This window comes from Lepidochelys kempii, chromosome 4 (genome assembly GCF_965140265.1).
Source record: "Lepidochelys kempii isolate rLepKem1 chromosome 4, rLepKem1.hap2, whole genome shotgun sequence".
NCBI lineage: Eukaryota > Metazoa > Chordata > Testudines > Cheloniidae > Lepidochelys > Lepidochelys kempii.
Window position 1 is genome coordinate 79754265 of NC_133259.1, and position 17646 is coordinate 79771910.

Below are 17646 nucleotides of genomic sequence, written 5' to 3' on the forward strand. Positions count from 1 at the left end.
CCTTAGATGTAAAACCCATCATGATGTTACTTCAGCCTCTCTCATAGACTTTGTCTTTCTACTTCCCTCACTGCTCCCACATAATCTCACCCCTGCAGGTGCATAAGCTTCCCTCCTCCACAGTTCCTGATGCTTGGAACACCCTTTGTGTGTCTTTCTGCCTCAGCAAGTCTTCATCACACTTCAGATCACATTAGAAAACATCCTTCTGCTTTTCTGTCTAATTTAATGCTATAATTATATTGTTTAATTCTGTGAAGCTCTTAGGAATCAGTTAAAAAAATGAAAGATGCTGTAAGTAAAGTTGTATTATGGTTGCCTGATACTTAGACCCAGCAGAGACTGCAGAATAGAGAAGGAACCAAAATGTGTTGCAATGCTTGGTTCTGTGTGACTTAGAAACCAGAAGCAGGAAGTCCATGTGTGTGGGGACTGATGGCAATGGAATGTTCACTTCCTATGGGAGAGGGGGCGTGAGTTCGAGGAGGAAGGAATGGGAATATACTTTAACTTGTATCTGACCTCTAGTCTTAGCCCCTTCTCAGACAGTGCTGAGAAAGCTGAAATTTCTCCATTGTCCTGGTCATTCCTGTCTGTTGTCACAGCAGGTCTCGGATTTCTAATGTGGCCCGTAGTTGCTGGTTGGATACTACAAGGATTTAGCTAGATTGTAAATTCTTTGGGATAGGGGCTATTCTTAGGTTATCTGTGTCTATAGTGCTTAACACAATGGGGCCCCAATCCTGATTGGTGCAATTTCAATACAAATATATAAATAATAATGACATAACCATCTTGTAGAGGGACCAGTGGGTGAGGTAATATCTTTTATTGGATCAACTTCTGTTGGTGAAAAAGACAAGCTTTTGAGCTTACACAGCACTCTTCTTCAGGTCTGGGAAATATACTCAGTGTTACAGATAAATACAAGGTGGAACAGATTGTTTAGCAAAAAGAAAAGGAGTACTTGTGGCACCTTAGAGACTAACCAATTTATTAGAGCATAAGCTTTCGTGAGCTACAGCTCACTTCATCAGATGCATATCGTGGAAACTGCAGCAGACTTTATATATACACAGAGAATATGAACCAATACCTCCTCCCACCCCACTGTCCTGCTGGTAATAGCTTATCTAAAGTGATCATCAGGTGGGCCATTTCCAGCACAAATCCACACGAGTTTCTACAAGCCATTACCCTCTGATCCCACTGAGAGTTACCAAAAGCAACTACAGCATTTGCTCAAGAAACTTCCTGAAAAAGCACAAGATCAAATCCGCACAGACACACCCCTGGAACCCCAACCTGGGATATTCTATCTACTACCCAAGATCCATAAACCTGGAAATCCTGGGCGCCCCATCATCTCAGGCATTGGCACCCTGACAGCAGGATTGTCTGGCTATGTAGACTCCCTCCTCAGGCCCTACGCTACCAGCACTCCCAGCTACCTTCGAGACACCACTGACTTCCTGAGGAAACTTCAATCCATCGGTGATCTTCCTGATAACACCATCCTGGCCACTATGGATGTAGAAGCCCTCTACACCAACATTCCACACAAAGATGGACTACAAGCCGTCAAGAACACTATCCCCGATAATGTCACGGCTAACCTGGTGGCTGAACTTTGTGACTTTGTCCTTATGCATAACTACTTCACATTTGGGGACAATGTATACCTTCAGATCAGCGGCACTGCTATGGGTACCCGCATGGCCCCACAGTATGCCAACATTTTTATGGCTGATTTAGAACAACGCTTCCTCAGCTCTCGTCCCCTAAAGCCCCTACTCTACTTGCGCTATATTGATGACATCTTCATCATCTGGACCCATGGAAAAGAAGCTCTTGAGGAATTCCACCATGATTTCAACAATTTCCATCCCACCACCAACCTCAGCCTGGTCCAGTCCACACAAGAGATCCACTTCCTGGACACTACAGTGCTAATGAACAATGGTCACATAAACACCACCCTATACCGGAAACCTACTGACCACTATTCCTACCTGCATGCCTCCAGCTTTCACCCTGACCACACCACACGATCCATCGTCTACAGCCAAGCTCTGCGATACAACCGCATTTGCTCCAACCCCTCAGACAGAGACAAACACCTACAAGATCTCTGTCAAGCTTTCTTACAACTACAATACCCACCTGCAGAAGTAAAGAAACAGATTGATAGAGCCAGAAGAGTTCCCAGAAGTTACCTACTACAGGACAGGCCTAACAAAGAAAATAACAGAACGCCACTAGCCGTCACCTTCAGCCCCCAACTAAAACCCCTCCAACGCATTATTAAGGATCTACAACCTATCCTAAAGGATGACCCAACACTCTCACAAATCTTGGGAGACAGGCCAGTCCTTGCCTACAGACAGCCCCGCAACCTGAAGCAAATACTCACCAACAACCACATACCACACAACAGAACCACTAACCCAGGAACTTATCCTTGCAACAAAGCCCGTTGCCAATTGTGCCCACATATCTATTCAGGGGACACCATCATAGGGCCTAATAACATCAGCCACACTATCAGAGGCTCGTTCACCTGCACATCCACCAATGTGATATATGCCATCATGTGCCAGCAATGCCCCTCTGCCATGTACATTGGTCAAACTGGACAGTCTCTACGTAAAAGAATAAATGGACACAAATCAGATGTCAAGAATTATAACATTCATAAACCAGTCGGAGAACACTTCAATCTCTCTGGTCACGCAATCACAGACATGAAGGTCGCTATCTTAAAACAAAAAAACTTCAAATCCAGACTCCAGCGAGAAACTGCTGAATTGGAATTCATTTGCAAATTGGATACTATTAATTTAGGCTTAAATAGAGACTTGGAGTGGCTAAGTCATTATGCAAGGTAGCCTGTTTCCTCTTGTTTTTTCCTACCCCCCCCCCCAGATGTTCTGGTTTAACTTGGATTTAAACTTGAAGAGTGGTCAGTTTGGATGAGCTATTACCAGCAGGAGAGTGAGTTTGTGTGTGTATGGGGGTGGGGGGGATGTGAGAAAACCTGGATTTGTGCAGGAAATAGTCCAACTTGATTGTCATGCACATTGTGTAAAGAGTTGTCACTTTGGATGGGCTATCACCAGCAGGAGAGTGAATTTGTGTGGGGGGGTGGAGGGTGAGAAAACCTGGATTTGTGCTGGAAATGGCCCACCTGATGATCACTTTAGATAAGCTATTACCAGCAGGACAGTGGGGTGGGAGGAGGTATTGGTTCATATTCTCTGTGTATATATAAAGTCTGCTGCAGTTTCCACAATATGCATCTGATGAAGTGAGCTGTAGCTCACGAAAGCTTATGCTCTAATAAATTGGTTAGTCTCTAAGGTGCCACAAGTACTCCTTTTCTTTTTGCGAATACAGACTAACACGGCTGTTACTCTGAAGATTGTTTAGCATAAGTTGTCAACACATACTTCAAGGACCATTCAAGGTGAAATGGCCCATTAACACCGCTTTAGTCATAGGGGGCATTGTTAGTGGGTCACAGATTGTTGTAATAAGCCATAAATCCAGTGTCTCTATTCACAAAAAGAAAAGGAGTACTTGTGGCACCTTAGAGACTCACAAATTTATTTGAGCATAAGCTTTCGTGAGCTACAGTTCACTTCATCGGATGCATCAGAGCTGTAGTTCATGAAAGCTTACGCTCAAATAAATTTGTTAGGCTCTAAGGTGCCACAAGTACTCCTTTTCTTTTTGCGAATACAGACTAACATGGCCGCTACTCTGAAACCTGTCTCTATTCAGTCCATGATTTTTAGTGTCTAGCAAAGTTATGAATTTAAGCTTCCAGGCTCGTCTTTTGAAAGTGTTGTGCCAATTTCCTTTGAAAATGAGGACTAATAAGTAAGATATAGAGTGACTGCTTTGTGAAAACTGTTCACCCACAGGTGATGTGGTGTTTTTGTGTTTTATCATTTTCCTGTGTGAGTTCATTCAAGAATGTAGTGATTGTCTGGTTTCGCCCACATAGTTGTTATTGGGGCATATAGTGCACTGGATGATGTGATAGGCATGCGTAGGACCCGCGGATCTTGAAAGGTGTGTTGTGGAAGGTGTTGATCATTGTAGCACTGATATGTCTGCAGGCTTTGCATCTATTGTTCTGGCGGGGTCTGTTGCCACTTTGAGTTGGTGTGTCCTTCCTTTTCCCCTGTGACTGAATGGGGTGTCACCTTGAATGGTTCCTTGAAATATATAACTACTTATGCTAAACAATCTGTTCCATCTTGTATTTAGCTGTGACACTGAGTACGTTTCCCAGACCTGAAGAAGAGCGCTGTAGCTCAAAAGCTTGTCTCTTTCACCAACACAAGTTTGTCCAATATAAGATGTTACCTCACCCACCTTGTCCCTCTACCATTCTGAGACCAGTATGGTGACACCACCACTGCATATCCACCCTTTAAAATAACTCATTTGTGTGACAAATTAATCAGTCTATATAGTCATTCCAGCTCACTGCTTTTCAGAGTGGCGACTGTCCCCTAATAAGCAGCGCAGCAGGAACTATTTCATCAACATTTTAAGGAAGATTGTACTGTAGTCTCTCTTTATACAGTGTGTGTAGAAATAAATTTGACAAGGCAAATGATTGAGGGTGAAAATTTTAAAAGCACTTATGGCCTAACTGTGTCCACTGAAGTGAATGGGAGTTTTACTACTGACTGCAATGACAGCAGGGTTAGGCCAGTGCTGAGCACCTTTGAAAATCCAACTCTAAATATTTGCCTGGTCTTACACACTGTGTAAAGATAGAGTCACCACTATGAAAGGCAATTTTATTTATGATCATTTTAGCTAACTGCCTTTCACAGTGATGACTCTAAAATTCATTAGAAAAAAAATGTTCTTTTGGAAATAAAAATTGAAATTCTAATGCAACGTCATATATTTAATTTGTAGTAAATTGAATTCCCAGTGAAAATGTTAGTTGTACAAAAAAATCAGTTTCATAGAACTATTGAAAAATAGGGTTAGATTTAGGGACTTCAAGGGTCATCTAGTCTAACCCCCTAATGTCAGCTTTTTTTAAACACAGAAGTTACTTTAATATAAGCAGGTAACAAATGAAGAGCCAGATCACCCCTTGCTGAGGAGAAACCTGCAGGAAAGAGCCACAGAGAGTATGTCTCTGCTATGTCTATGTAAACCTGTGTCTGTAGGACCTGTGTTTGTGGACTCAGTTTGTTTCCAACCCGCACTTCAGCGCCCACACTGCACTGTAAAAGTAGGTTTACAATTGCTGAACGCACGTCTCACAAGTATGCTAATATGTCCATGCTGCACTACGCAGACCTTCTGACTCAGGTCTGCAGTTTGACCTGTGTCCACACTGCAAAATGACAGGGCTTGGACCCGACTTAGAGGGGAACTCAGGCTTGGAACCACCCTCCCAACTGGGTCTGCTCATCTGAATCCAAAGGGCTTTCTGGCCCAAGTCAGACTAATTTGTGTGTGGACAGAAGGGGGGCTTAGGCTTAAACCTGAGTCAGAGTCCATGCTTACTATGCAACGTATACACATCCAGAATAGGAAAGCTCTCTAAGGTTCTCCTAATGGAGTTTCCTTAAATTATCCGTTCAAGAGGGAAGAATCCAGAAAAAGTGAGGTGCCATAGATCTGTGGGGAAGGGACCCACCAGATGATTAAAGGCAGAAGTGTCAACGAGGATAGCTGTCCCTCTGCACTGCACTATGGCTGCTGCACACTGGCAGGCTCCCCTTGTGCATGCTAAATAGCAGCTGCAGAAGGCACCCAGAGGGAGTTAATACTGTTTCAAGCAGCATTAACTCTTGCTAGGATATCAGCGTAGATATCTGTGCCACTAGTAATGGATGGTGATCTAGAGAGCAGCAAGTCCCCTGCTATCCACCCTCCTGCACCCTGGCCCTGCATCTAAATCCCTACAAAGACCTTCTACACAAAGCCACAGAAGAGAGGGATCCAATGAGTTACAGTGGGTACATGATCTGTGACTAGGATGAAAGAAGACCTCAGGGGATAACTGTGGAATTCCCCTCTGGCCAGGGGATCACCAGGCATTATTATTTCATAGCAGATTATTTGCTTTCCTGAGGTAAAAGTCTCCTACTGAGGTAGAGGATTTGGTGTTCTTGGCGCTGGTATGCTGCAAGGGGACTGCCACAAGCACACTCCTGGAGGCATCTGTTTGTGAACTAAATACTCTATTGATGTCTAGGCTGAACAGGACCCAACTTGTACAGATGACTGCTAGGACCAGTGGATTTGCTTCGAGACTGGTTTTTTTTGAGTAAATCCATTAGTGGCACAAGCCACTGACAGCTGCAAGATCCAAATGAATTTTGTTCAAAGGATTTTTCCACCCCTAAGGCTTTGACTTTTTTGGAGAACTTCAGATATGTCCATTCTTTATTATTGTAGCACACTCGTAGCACGGGTCCAAGAAGCTTCCAGGCATCTGGATCAGGGTAGTACTTTTAAGATTACCTTCTGTCTAATAACACAGCGGGGAAAGCCAGCGGGGAAACTTCCTTCACAGTTAAGAGTATATAGGGCAAAATCTTGTCCCAGTCTTTAACCTCGAACTCTTCATTCTTCCTAACATGGTTTTAAGGGTTCTGTTAAAACATTCCACCAGCTCATCAGCCTGGAGGTGGCACATCCATTCCTGGGTCATTTTACATATCCAGCCAGAGTTCTGTGTGGCATCTACTGACTCCTTGGACTTCTACGCAGAGCAGTGGGCATTGTCTGGGGCTCTCTTGCTCAGTGTCCCCATCTGGTACCCTGGTTTTACACCTCTGACCCTCACTTCCATTTCTGTTTTTTCCTCTTTTTCTCTTGTCCCACAGAATCACTTGATTCCCAGTCCTGGAACACCTCTCCCCCTCTGCTGAGGGGAGGGGCTTTGAGTTCCTGGCAGGCTCTGCCCACCCTTCTGGAATATCAAATAGCTGGGTATGGCAGACTGCGGTTTGCACAGGCTTGATTTTGAGAAGGTACAAAAACTGTCAGAATAAGTGTCATGTAAATTTAGGATCCTGGGCTGTAAGACTCAGAGGGCAACCTCACTGGTTAAAATATCTGAATTAATTCTCTAGCTATGTTCTTGCTGTGGTGGCTTATAGCAGGATGGTTTTGGGATATTGTATATCATAATCTGTTATTACTAAAATATAATAATCTTCTTTACTGGCCCTAGTACATCCATCCCAATCTTTTCAAGGGCTACTGTGGTTAGGTGTATGGTGTTACCTTCAAGCGGCAACAGAAGATGGTGGTTTCTTGGTCAATGCCAGGCCAGTAAAACTGCAGAAGCAGCCTTTCAAGGGCCATTTCCCTTCCAAGGTGTCCAGCTGACAGTATGGCATAGGTAAGCCTGGAAGTAGCCTCTGTGGTGGTTTAGGCACCAACACCTGGACCCAGAGTTTCCCTGCCAACTGCAGATGATCTTGTTACAAAATTTCATTCCGTAACTCAGAATGGGGAAACTAAGTAACTATCTCTGAGCTCTGACCCTGTTTACGACTGCCAATATGCTTCCTAGTGCACCTCATCTTCACTGACCCACAACCATGCCATACAAATTCCCTGCTTCTGAAGCACAGAATTTGTCAGAAGGACTTGATTTCTTGGACCTAGAGGATGACTGATTCAAATTGCTCTCACCTCCTGTGGCTCAGAGAGCCTGTCTGGGCTAGGAGAGACTGACTTTCCTCCTCTGGGTTCCATTTAAGATAAGTCAAACTTTCTCCACTTTTATCTCATTTAGACTTAAGGAACATGGAAGAAGTCTCACGGAAGTCAGAGTGGCCCATGGGGAAGAGTTCCCAAGCATCCTCAGCGTTCCTCCTCCAGCTTCCCTTGCTCTCCTAGACACAATTTGCCAAGCTGTCTCTCCAGAAGGGCTCAGAAGTGTTTCCAATCCCACGCTATGGTAGCTTTTCCACAACTCCCAACCAAACCCAGTCTACCCCACTCTCAGTGGCTGAAAGCAAGTCCAGCAACTAATTAAGTCCAAAATATGAACAGGATGGTAAGCCCGCAAGGACTCAGTGGGGATCAGATCCCACTTGACCAGGGTCTGACCACACCCAAAGCCTACAAGTGCCTTCATCCTCTGTCCTCTTCTTCAGCTCATTACCACAAAACTCCCAGGACTATGACTCTCCTGGACCTGAGAAACATCACAAATCTCAGCAACACTGAAATCAAGATAGTCAAAACCCAGTTAAGGGCATAATCTATTGATGTGCTTCAGTTTCCCACATTAGAAGCAAAGAATTGAGCCTTGCTCTGTAACACCTGGAAATTTTCTGTGATGGTGTTTCCCCATCACCTTCTGGAGAAGGGAAAACCCTCCAGTTAGAGACACACTCCACAGATGTCAGGTAATTGATTGATAGCTTAGCCCCCCTCTCAACAGAGGGGACAAAGTGAGGTGATGATCTATTAAGCATCTGTGCCTTATAAGTAGACAGAGGGAGCTCAGTGGGGGAAAAGACTGCAGAGGAGGCTGGATGCTCCTGCAGAGAAGGCCCAGCAGTAGACTGGAGAACTGAGCCACAGGAATAGAGCTAATTATGGGCCCCTGGAATCGTGGTTTGGAGACAAGCCAGGGGTCAGAACCAGGAGTTAGGAACCATGAGTTCAGAGGCAGGCAGGGACTAGAGCTGGACAGGAAGCAGGTCTGATGCAGCTGTGGGCATGAAATGCATTGAACAGCCACTGTGGTGCTATTGATACAGGGCTTAAATGTTGTTTCTTCTGATTGGTCAGGGAGCATAGTCACTTAGCATGGGTTTATTGGGCCCAGCTGAGCTCACTGGGTTATGAGGCAACCAAGACCATTGAGGGATCCTCCTACGGCCCTTCAACCCTGGGTTGTCATGGCACCTTTGGTGAAATTCCTACAGGAAATCAGAAGGGTGAACATTTCTTTCTGGTTCTCTTCTGGCCTGTACTCCTTCTAGTCTATTAGAAACTGGAGCTTCCTCCGATGCATCAGGAGTTGAGGACCTGATGGTTCCCCCGCCCATGAACAATTACTGGGGGTAGAAGGGGATCTACCCAGTTGAGAAAAGGGTTGTCAATGAATGATTTGAGGAGAGACACACAAAAGATGGGTTGAATCTTGAGTGATTCTGGGAGTTGAAGCTTGTAGGCCGCTGGGTTTATTTGTTCAGTGATCCAAAAGGACCCAGGTATTGATGGTCAAGCTTGTATCATATATTGTCTGTTTTCAGGTTTTGAGTCGAAAGGCAAACCTTATCCCCAAATATAAGGAAGGCTAGGGGGGTTGTTGCTTTCTATCTGTGTTTCTTTAGTGGCCAGTAAGTGCTCTTTGAGCTCCTGATGTGTTTGCTGGTTGTGCCATACCAGTTCCATGGCCCCCCCGTATGGCTGAATCTTTGCGCAGCTCGAGATGGAACTGGGGTGAAAACCAAAGTTTGCAAAGAATGGAGTCCATTCAGCTGAAGTGTGGCTTGAGTTGTTGTACACAAACTCAGCTAAATGTTTCAATCATCCTGATGGAAATTCAGGCAACAGTAAAGGTACTGCTCCAGGAACTTTAAGCATTGCCAACTGTCTGCAGATAGTAGGCTTTTGAGGTGAGGGGAGAAAAATTCTTACCAGAACTGAGAAATGAAGTGGGGACTTTGATCTGAAATGATGCATGTGCTGATTCAGTGCTCCAGAAAGGTGTGTGTGGTTTCACAAGCAGATGGAACAGTTAGCCAGGGAATAAAATGGACCATCTTGGTCAGGAGGTCCACTATGGTCAGGATTACTGTGCTCTCAAGGGCACTCAGTTATGCAACAATAAAGTCCATTGAGAAGTCTGAGAAGGTGGGGCCTTTCTGGAGGGGAACTCCCTGCGTGGGGCACCTTCTTATCTCCTAATGGGCTGCTCAAACTGTCACATACCAAGGTGTTAGCAGAGCAACCAAGTGGTTGGAGCAGGAGTCTGGCTTAGTGGTCAGAGTAGAATGAGAGGACAGAACTCGAGGCCTGGTCAAGAGACAAGCCAAGGGTCAGAGCCAGGAGTCAGAACAGAGCCAAAGGGTAAAGCCAGAGCTGTTGTCAGGAGACAAGCCAAGAGTGGGAGCCAGGAGTTAGGGATCAGGAGTTCAGAGGCAGACAGGGACTAGGGTTTGAGCAGAGCAGGCAAGGGTTCAAGCAAGGGCTGGGCAGGTAGCAGGTCTGGTACAGCTGTGGGTGTGGAATGCATTGAGCAGCCGCTGTGCTCTGTTGCTACAAGGCTCAAATGATGATCTGTTGGCTCTTCTGATCAATCAGGGAGCACAGTCACTTACTGTGAGTTTATTGGGCCCAGCCAACCCTGGAGGCAGCTGAGTTCCTCACAAGCCCAAGAAGAACTGGGAGCTGAGCCCAGGAGGGGCAAAAGACCTTTTGTTTACATTGGGACTTAGTTCCCCACTGTCAGGAAGTCCCATTACCAGAAGGTTTCATGGTTCACAGGGCAGCTAGTGCCAGTTTGAGCTACTGCTGACAATTCTTTTCATATGCTAGATCTAGCCTTATCCAAACCAACTCTTGCTCTTGTTTTGCTTCCTCTTCTGTTTTCTGTTGTAAGGCTTTCACTTCTTCCAGCTCCCATCCCTGTTTGCCTTGTGTAACTGTGTCTCCAGGGCTTGTAACTTGACATCTTGACTTGACATCTTCTGTTCAGCTCTCTCAACCAGTTCCATCTGGCCCGTCATCTCCTCACTCCTCCTCACCGTTGGGCCACCCAGCCGAACACCGTGTCCCGGTGAGGATTGTCTTATGGCCTGCTAGATCAGGCTTTACCTTTTCTCGTAATGGAGCTGGGAAATTAGGCCAGTCACTGCCTACAGTTATGGGCCAGAGGAGGTCTCTCACCACACCAACCCTCAGTTTGCTCATCCATCCTTTTTGTTCTATTTCTATCTTCACTGTTGAGTAGACCCGTGTCTCTCCATGTACACACGAAATGTACACCAGCAAATGCTGATCTCTTCTCACCATTGAGAGGCTCCTCCCTTGAACTAACATTTGCCTGCACCCAGAGTCAATTAGTCCTCTCATTTCCCATCCAACTACTTTAGCAGTTACCTGGTAGGCTGGAGTGCACCCCTACCAAGGGAATATCCCAAGCCACACACTTGACTGAAGCAGCAGTCCAAATAGCTGCACTCCATGCTTATATGACCCAGCTGGCCAGGCCAGAAACACACAGCTGGGTTCTCCTGACCAATTCCCAGGTGCCTGTCCCAGGTACCCAGTGGCAACTGAGATGGCACTACCTCCTTTGCTTCTTTAGTTGTGGAATTATCTAATAATTTATCTCTCGGTGTGTCCCCTTTTCCACTGCTGTGTCAGACTTCTCTGTTGCTTTGCTTCCCTCGGAGTGGTTCCTTTGATCCAATCCCTCTTTCAGGTGGTTCAGCTCCATCAGCTTCCATAAAGGCCTATATCCTCCCTCTGTTTCATCACTAGAAGTTGGCAGAAACATTTGGACCCAAACTTTGGGCTCTGGTAGGCAAGACCCTTAGGAATTGTTCTAGGATTATAAGGTTCACCACCTTGTCTAAAGAGTTTGTGTCAGGCTGCAACCATCATGCTACCAGGTCTCATAAACTTAGTGCTGCTGCTATGGGACACACCACCTCTGGGAAAAGATCTGTCCTAACTGGTGGCAGTATGCTTCTGGCCAGAATGGCCTCTTTTACAATTTTGTAGGACTGTGCCTGCTCATTGGACAAAGCTTGGTAGGCTGCCTGAGCTTCTCCCAAGAGGAACAGGTCTATTCGAGCTGCCAAGGAGGATTTGGTCCACCTTGCTGCAGTCTCTAACCTCTTGAAGGTATGCAAAATGCCTCAGGGTCGTCACCTAGGCCCAATTTTGCCAGGTCTGGTACCGGTCTGCCAGAATCCTCTTATTCTGAAACTATATGGGTTCCTGGGGCCAACTTCTCTAGGCACTGCAGGAGATGTTCCTATTGAATCTCTTACTGTTGTTGCTGCCCTTGTAGTGGGTGTAACAACAGAACGTACATCTGCCCCTGTTGGGCTACCAGCATATGGAACAAGTCCTCCATCTTCCCCCAAAAAGTGAGTCAGACCCTCTGAACCTACCTTTAAGGTAGTTGGTATGTTCCTCCACCTTTCCTCAGAAGGTGGTCTCAAATCCCAATTCTGGTAGCATATGTATTAGCCTATCTTTACCTCGTGGGTGCCCCCTTGTCTCTGGTCACAGTGTTGCATGGAATCCTTGTCTCTGGTGTCCCCAATGGGGCGCTCCCTTGGCTTGCAATGGTCTTTCCCAGCCTTCACCTTCTCTCTGGGTGTTCTGTGGCTTGGCCCTCCAGCCAAGTCACATGAAAGTCTAAACCCCTTCCAGGATAACATGTAACAGTCCAAATGAAAGTCCAAATCTTCAAACTACCCTTTCTGCCCCTCTCAGGCTATAATGTAGTTCTCTGGTTGACCCTACCTAAGGGCTTCCCCTGTAGGAGCCTAGCCTGCTCTTGTAGTAGTATTCTTCCATTGTTTCCTGACTGTTAAACCCTATCTTAGCCAGGGCATCTCTCCCCACTAGAGAGACCTGCTCCTCTGCCGTCTCAATCCAACTGAGCTCCCTCAGTCTACTTATAAGGCCTAGCTCCACCTCCTCTGGCCAGAAGACAACTAGTTAATTACCCACCCAGATGCCTTGCAGGTGATAAGCGTTAAGCCCATCACAGTGACTTTGGAAAAAGAATTTTTGAGTCTGTTGGCTAAAGAAGCTTGGGGCTGCAACCTAAGAATCTGCTCCTGAAAAATGAACAGGCTGTAGGATATAAGGCCATATGGGGAAACTTTTAAAAGGGGGGGGACCTAGTCTGATTCCACGATCCTAGAAGAAACAAGGGTAGGAACCCTAAACTGGATAAACCTTGGGAGGAACCCTACACAGTACTGACCCAAATAAATGAAGTGGTGTACAAGATACAATTGAGTCCCAGGACTAAACCCAAGGTTGTCCATAAGGACCATCTAAGGTGGCATAAGGGGAAGAGAATTTCAGCTTGGCTGCCCACTGAATCTGAGCATATAGCAATGGAAGTTGAGACTGGAAAAGTTGTTACAGAGATGAATCCACCACTCAAATAAAATGGGCAGGGTCTGCCTCTGTGAGCAAATTCTACAGAAACAACAGATGCTCCTCAGGGCCTGATTGGTAACTGAATGTAAACCCAGCAACAGAAAAGTCCCAAAGGTATTTGGGTATGAATAAAATTATTTTAGGTTGGTGATGTGAAACTATCATGATAGACATTGTACATATGTAAATAGTTAAACATTTGTCACATCTGTTTGGGATGGGTTATTGCCATTTTAGGCCTCATTAGCATGATGAACAAAGCTGAGGTTGTTACAAGCTGGCAAAAACTTGCTATAGGTTAAGTTAAAACGCTATTGAGATTGACAGGTATGAAGTCACCCCTTGATTGTGGAGATGACGGACAGAGGAAACAGGATTTGGTGAGAGAAAAAGGATGTGAGGATCAGAGCTGGGTGAAATTTTTCAGACCAAACTTCTTTGGTTTTGTTTTGTTTTGTCTTTTGGCCAAAAAATTCAGATTCACATCGTTCTGAAAATCTGTGTCAAAACATTTTGAGAATTCATATTAAATTCACTGTTTTGGGTGGCAAAAGGAATACTGAAAATGAAATGAATCAAGACATTTCATTTAGACATTTTTAAACTTAAAGTTTTGATTTTTCAAATTGAAGCCATTTTTTTATTTTGAAAGTAATTTCAATTTTATTAAAAATATCAAACCTAAATGTTCCTTTTCAGGTCGAACATAATGTTTCATTTGACCTGAAATGAATGTTTTTTTTTACTTTTCAAATAACCAAAAAAATTTAAAAATCAGCTTATTTAATTTCTAAATTTTTGGTAGGGCCAAGAAAACAAACAAACAACAAAAATCAATTATTTGGACAGCTCTTGTGACGAGTGAAGGAAAGTTAAGAGTCAAAGATTACCCTAGGTTGTAGGCTTAAGTGGCTAGAGAGAGAGAGTGGTATTCATAGAATCATAGAATATCAGGGTTGGAAGGGACCTCAGGAGGTCATCTAGTCCAACCCCCTGCTCAAAGCAGGACCAATCCCCAATTAAATCATCCCATTGTTAACAGAGACAGAGAAATAGGGGGAAAGAGATAAAGTCTCTTTTTAGACATATTTAATTCCCCTAAGGAAATACCAAAAATAGGTGATAGAAGCATAGATGGAGCAGGAGAAATCTGGGTAAAGATATAGATTTGAGAGTCATGAACATATAAGTGGAAACTAAAACAAGAGTAGTACATCAGTTCACACTAGGAGTGAAAGAAGAGAAAGTACCAAAGAAAGACCACTAAATCAGTGCTACTCAAAGTGGTGGTCCGCGGATCGGTGCCGGTCTGTGAGCCATCGGCTGCCAGTCTGCGCGCACATTGGGAAAAAAAATTGCCGGTCCCCCACATCAGATAGCTTGAGAAGTACTGCTCTAGAGAACAGCTACCAAAAGGGAAGGGAGGAAGGTGAGAAGGCAATGCTAATAGAGCAGTAAAATAAATAAATTAAAAGAGGAGAACCAGGAGAGGCAAGAGTTCTAGAAGTCTGGAAAGAAGACTTGAGGGGAAAGTGTTGGATCACTGTATGAAAGACCTCAAAGATAACAAGAAAAGGAGTACTTGTGGCACCTTAGAGACTAACCAATTTATTAGAGCATAAGCTTTCGTGAGCTACAGCTCACTTCCTCAGATGCATATCGTAGAAACTGCAGCAGGCTTTATATATACACAGAGAATATGAAACAATACCTCCTCCCACCCCACTGTCCTGCTGGTAATAGCTTATCTAAAGTGATCATCAGGTGGGCCATTTCCAGCACAGATATGCATCTGAGGAAGTGAGCTGTAGCTCACGAAAGCTTATGCTCTAATAAATTGGTTAGTCTCTAAGGTGCCACAAGTACTCCTTTTCTTTTTGCGAATACAGACTAACACGGCTGTTACCCTGAAAGATAACAAGGAGGATTAAAAATGGAGAAGAGGCCTCTAGACGTCATTAAGAAGTGGCCATTAATTACTTTGGTGGGAAAAGATTCAATGGAATGGCATGAACTGACACTAGACTGAAGGATATATATATGACTGGGAACTGGAGAGGAAGTCTCGGCAACAGGAGTAAACAATATGTTAAAGAATTTTTCTGTCGACCACACTACCGCCTCTTAAGGGGTTGGATTAACTACAGCAACAGAAAAACCCCTTCCGTCTCTGCAGCAAGTGTCTATACTATGGCTCTACAGTGGCACAGCTGCAGCACCATAGCTGTGCTGCTGTAGTGTCTCTGGTGTAGGCAGGAAGAGGTGGGATAAAAGATGTGAAAATTGGCCAAGTTTGCAGTGTATAAATTGCATTTTATAGTAAAACATATGATTTCAATATAATGCAAGGTAAATTCTCTCTAAAACCTTAGACATGGCCTTCATGTGTATGCTCACAAAACTGGGTGTATCCTTATTTGCACTTGTATATGCAGGTGTAAACACCTGCTAAAACTTGAATAATAGGACATTGCTTTTAAATAGCTCTAACATACACATGTGCATGCAAGTGTTAGAATTTGCACCTCCAAATCCCATGGCCTCAGTGGATATTGTGGGTACAAATTCTAATAATGGCACACGTGCACATTTCAGATTATTTAAATGGCACAAACAAGTGTAAAAATGCATGTATATTTTTGTGAAATGTGAGCACAAGTATGTGCATGCCCAAAATGGAATATGTACAAGTGAGGTTGTCATTTATAAGTTTACCATCACATACACAACTTTTCAAAACAAAGATATGGGAAATACATATTTATTGTCTGAATATAAAAGGCACCTTTAGTAATTGAGCCAGTATAGGGTCTCAATCCTGCGGACTTTGCACATCCAAAATTTAGGATTTTGATGTACAAAAGGACTGCAGGATTGGATCTTAACCTTTTAAGCAATTTATTGAAAATAAGTCTTGCTTTTCCCATTCTTAGAGTCAAGTTGTGGTCACTTTCTATTCCAATTTAAAGACTAGTTCCTTCAAAACTTTACTCTAACAAGTAGTCCTCACTTGCTTGAGTAATCCCATTAACTTCTACAGTGCTACTCACACAACCATGATTAATTGTTTTCAGGATCAGGCCCTAATTTTCAGCAATAAAATATCACCAAATGTCTCAAATGTCATTTTTAACCTAAACTTGATCCATATCTGGGCCTTATGAGGTTGAATAGGAAAAAATCTCCATAAAGCAACTACCCCGCTCAAAAGCATTCCAAACTATACATAGAATCTGCAAATGCAACATGTTCTTACCCAGGTATTAAAAGCATCTATGACTGTTTTTAGAAATCATTAATTTGTACTTACAAGTCTATCATATTCCTTAGCACTAGATAGATCACATGCAACTATTTACCTCAATGGCGTATTCTTCATAATAGAACAACTAATTAATAAGCATTTAAAGAGCAATTAAGTTATAAATAAAATGTGATGATAGTATCACCTAATCTTAAGTGTTATCAGCGTATTATATATATGAAATACAAATGAATGAAATAAAGGAGCACATTTAAGAAATCTAAGCCTGTTTAGCAATGTTAGGTAAGCCTCTTAGATTAAACAAAAAAAAATAATCTATTAACAAATGAGAAATAAAATGTATAAGCTGAGTACCGAGAATCAAACATGGCCATGAACTGGGGGTATCTGACATTTCCATCTTCATCAAGGGGGATTCTGTCAAGTAGCAGCTCAAACTCTTCATCAGTAATCTCCACGCCAAACCTGAAACAAACAGCAGTTAGCAGCAGTCACTCACGGAGTTCACATTTGGGTCAACAGTACCCACAATACCCTAAGCATATGGCTGCCATTAACTCTTTGTTATTGCTTCGGTCCTCAAGATCAAGAGCACCACGTGAATATCAGAGGTTAATCAGGGTTTTGATCGCTTCAGCTTTCTCAAAGAAAGAAATTCTATCACAGAATCCCGCATTGGTGGGGCACAGAAATAGAAATACTAACATATTGAACTCTCTGCAATTGTCCTCTATAAAAAGTTATTCATTACACTAAAACACTGGTATTGCTCAAACTAGTTAACTCTGAAAGGCCTTTCATTTGGACTGTTTAGCATGAAAGAAAACGTAGAGAAAAAGTGGCTTTTCGAAAAACAGCTTCTTAATGCTTTTGGAAAGCATTTCATAATGGCTTTAAAGACATTTTGCATACAAATATTTAAAAAGCGGCAGTGTTTATTCATCAGCAAGAAAGTGTTTTCATCTCTCAAGAACAATCAAAACATAATCCTCGAAATACTGGCATAAATAGGAATGACTTAAGCAATAGTAATGAACAAGGCATTCATTCATCATTTTGCAAAGCTGATAAGACACAGCTGACTTTTTGGGGGGATATACTTTCCTTTTGCACAGGCAATGAAAGCATACACTAAACATAGCATTCATTTGTTGTTTTGATTTTCATCATCACCCTCTGCCACTTTACATAACTCAAGAAAATTCTCTGTGAGGGTATCATTCGTTCTAAAC

General features: G+C 43.6%; 1 protein-coding gene across 1 annotated transcript in view; it reads right to left on the minus strand.

The window, feature by feature from the left end:
- LOC140910980 (EF-hand calcium-binding domain-containing protein 6-like) overlaps window positions 1-17646 on the minus strand; it is a 91234-nt gene that overhangs the window by 31250 nt on the left and 42338 nt on the right. The window contains exon 12 of the mRNA XM_073343190.1: window positions 16769-16879. Within this exon, the coding sequence (XP_073199291.1) occupies window positions 16769-16879 (111 nt within the window). The remainder of the gene's footprint in view (window positions 1-16768; window positions 16880-17646) is intronic.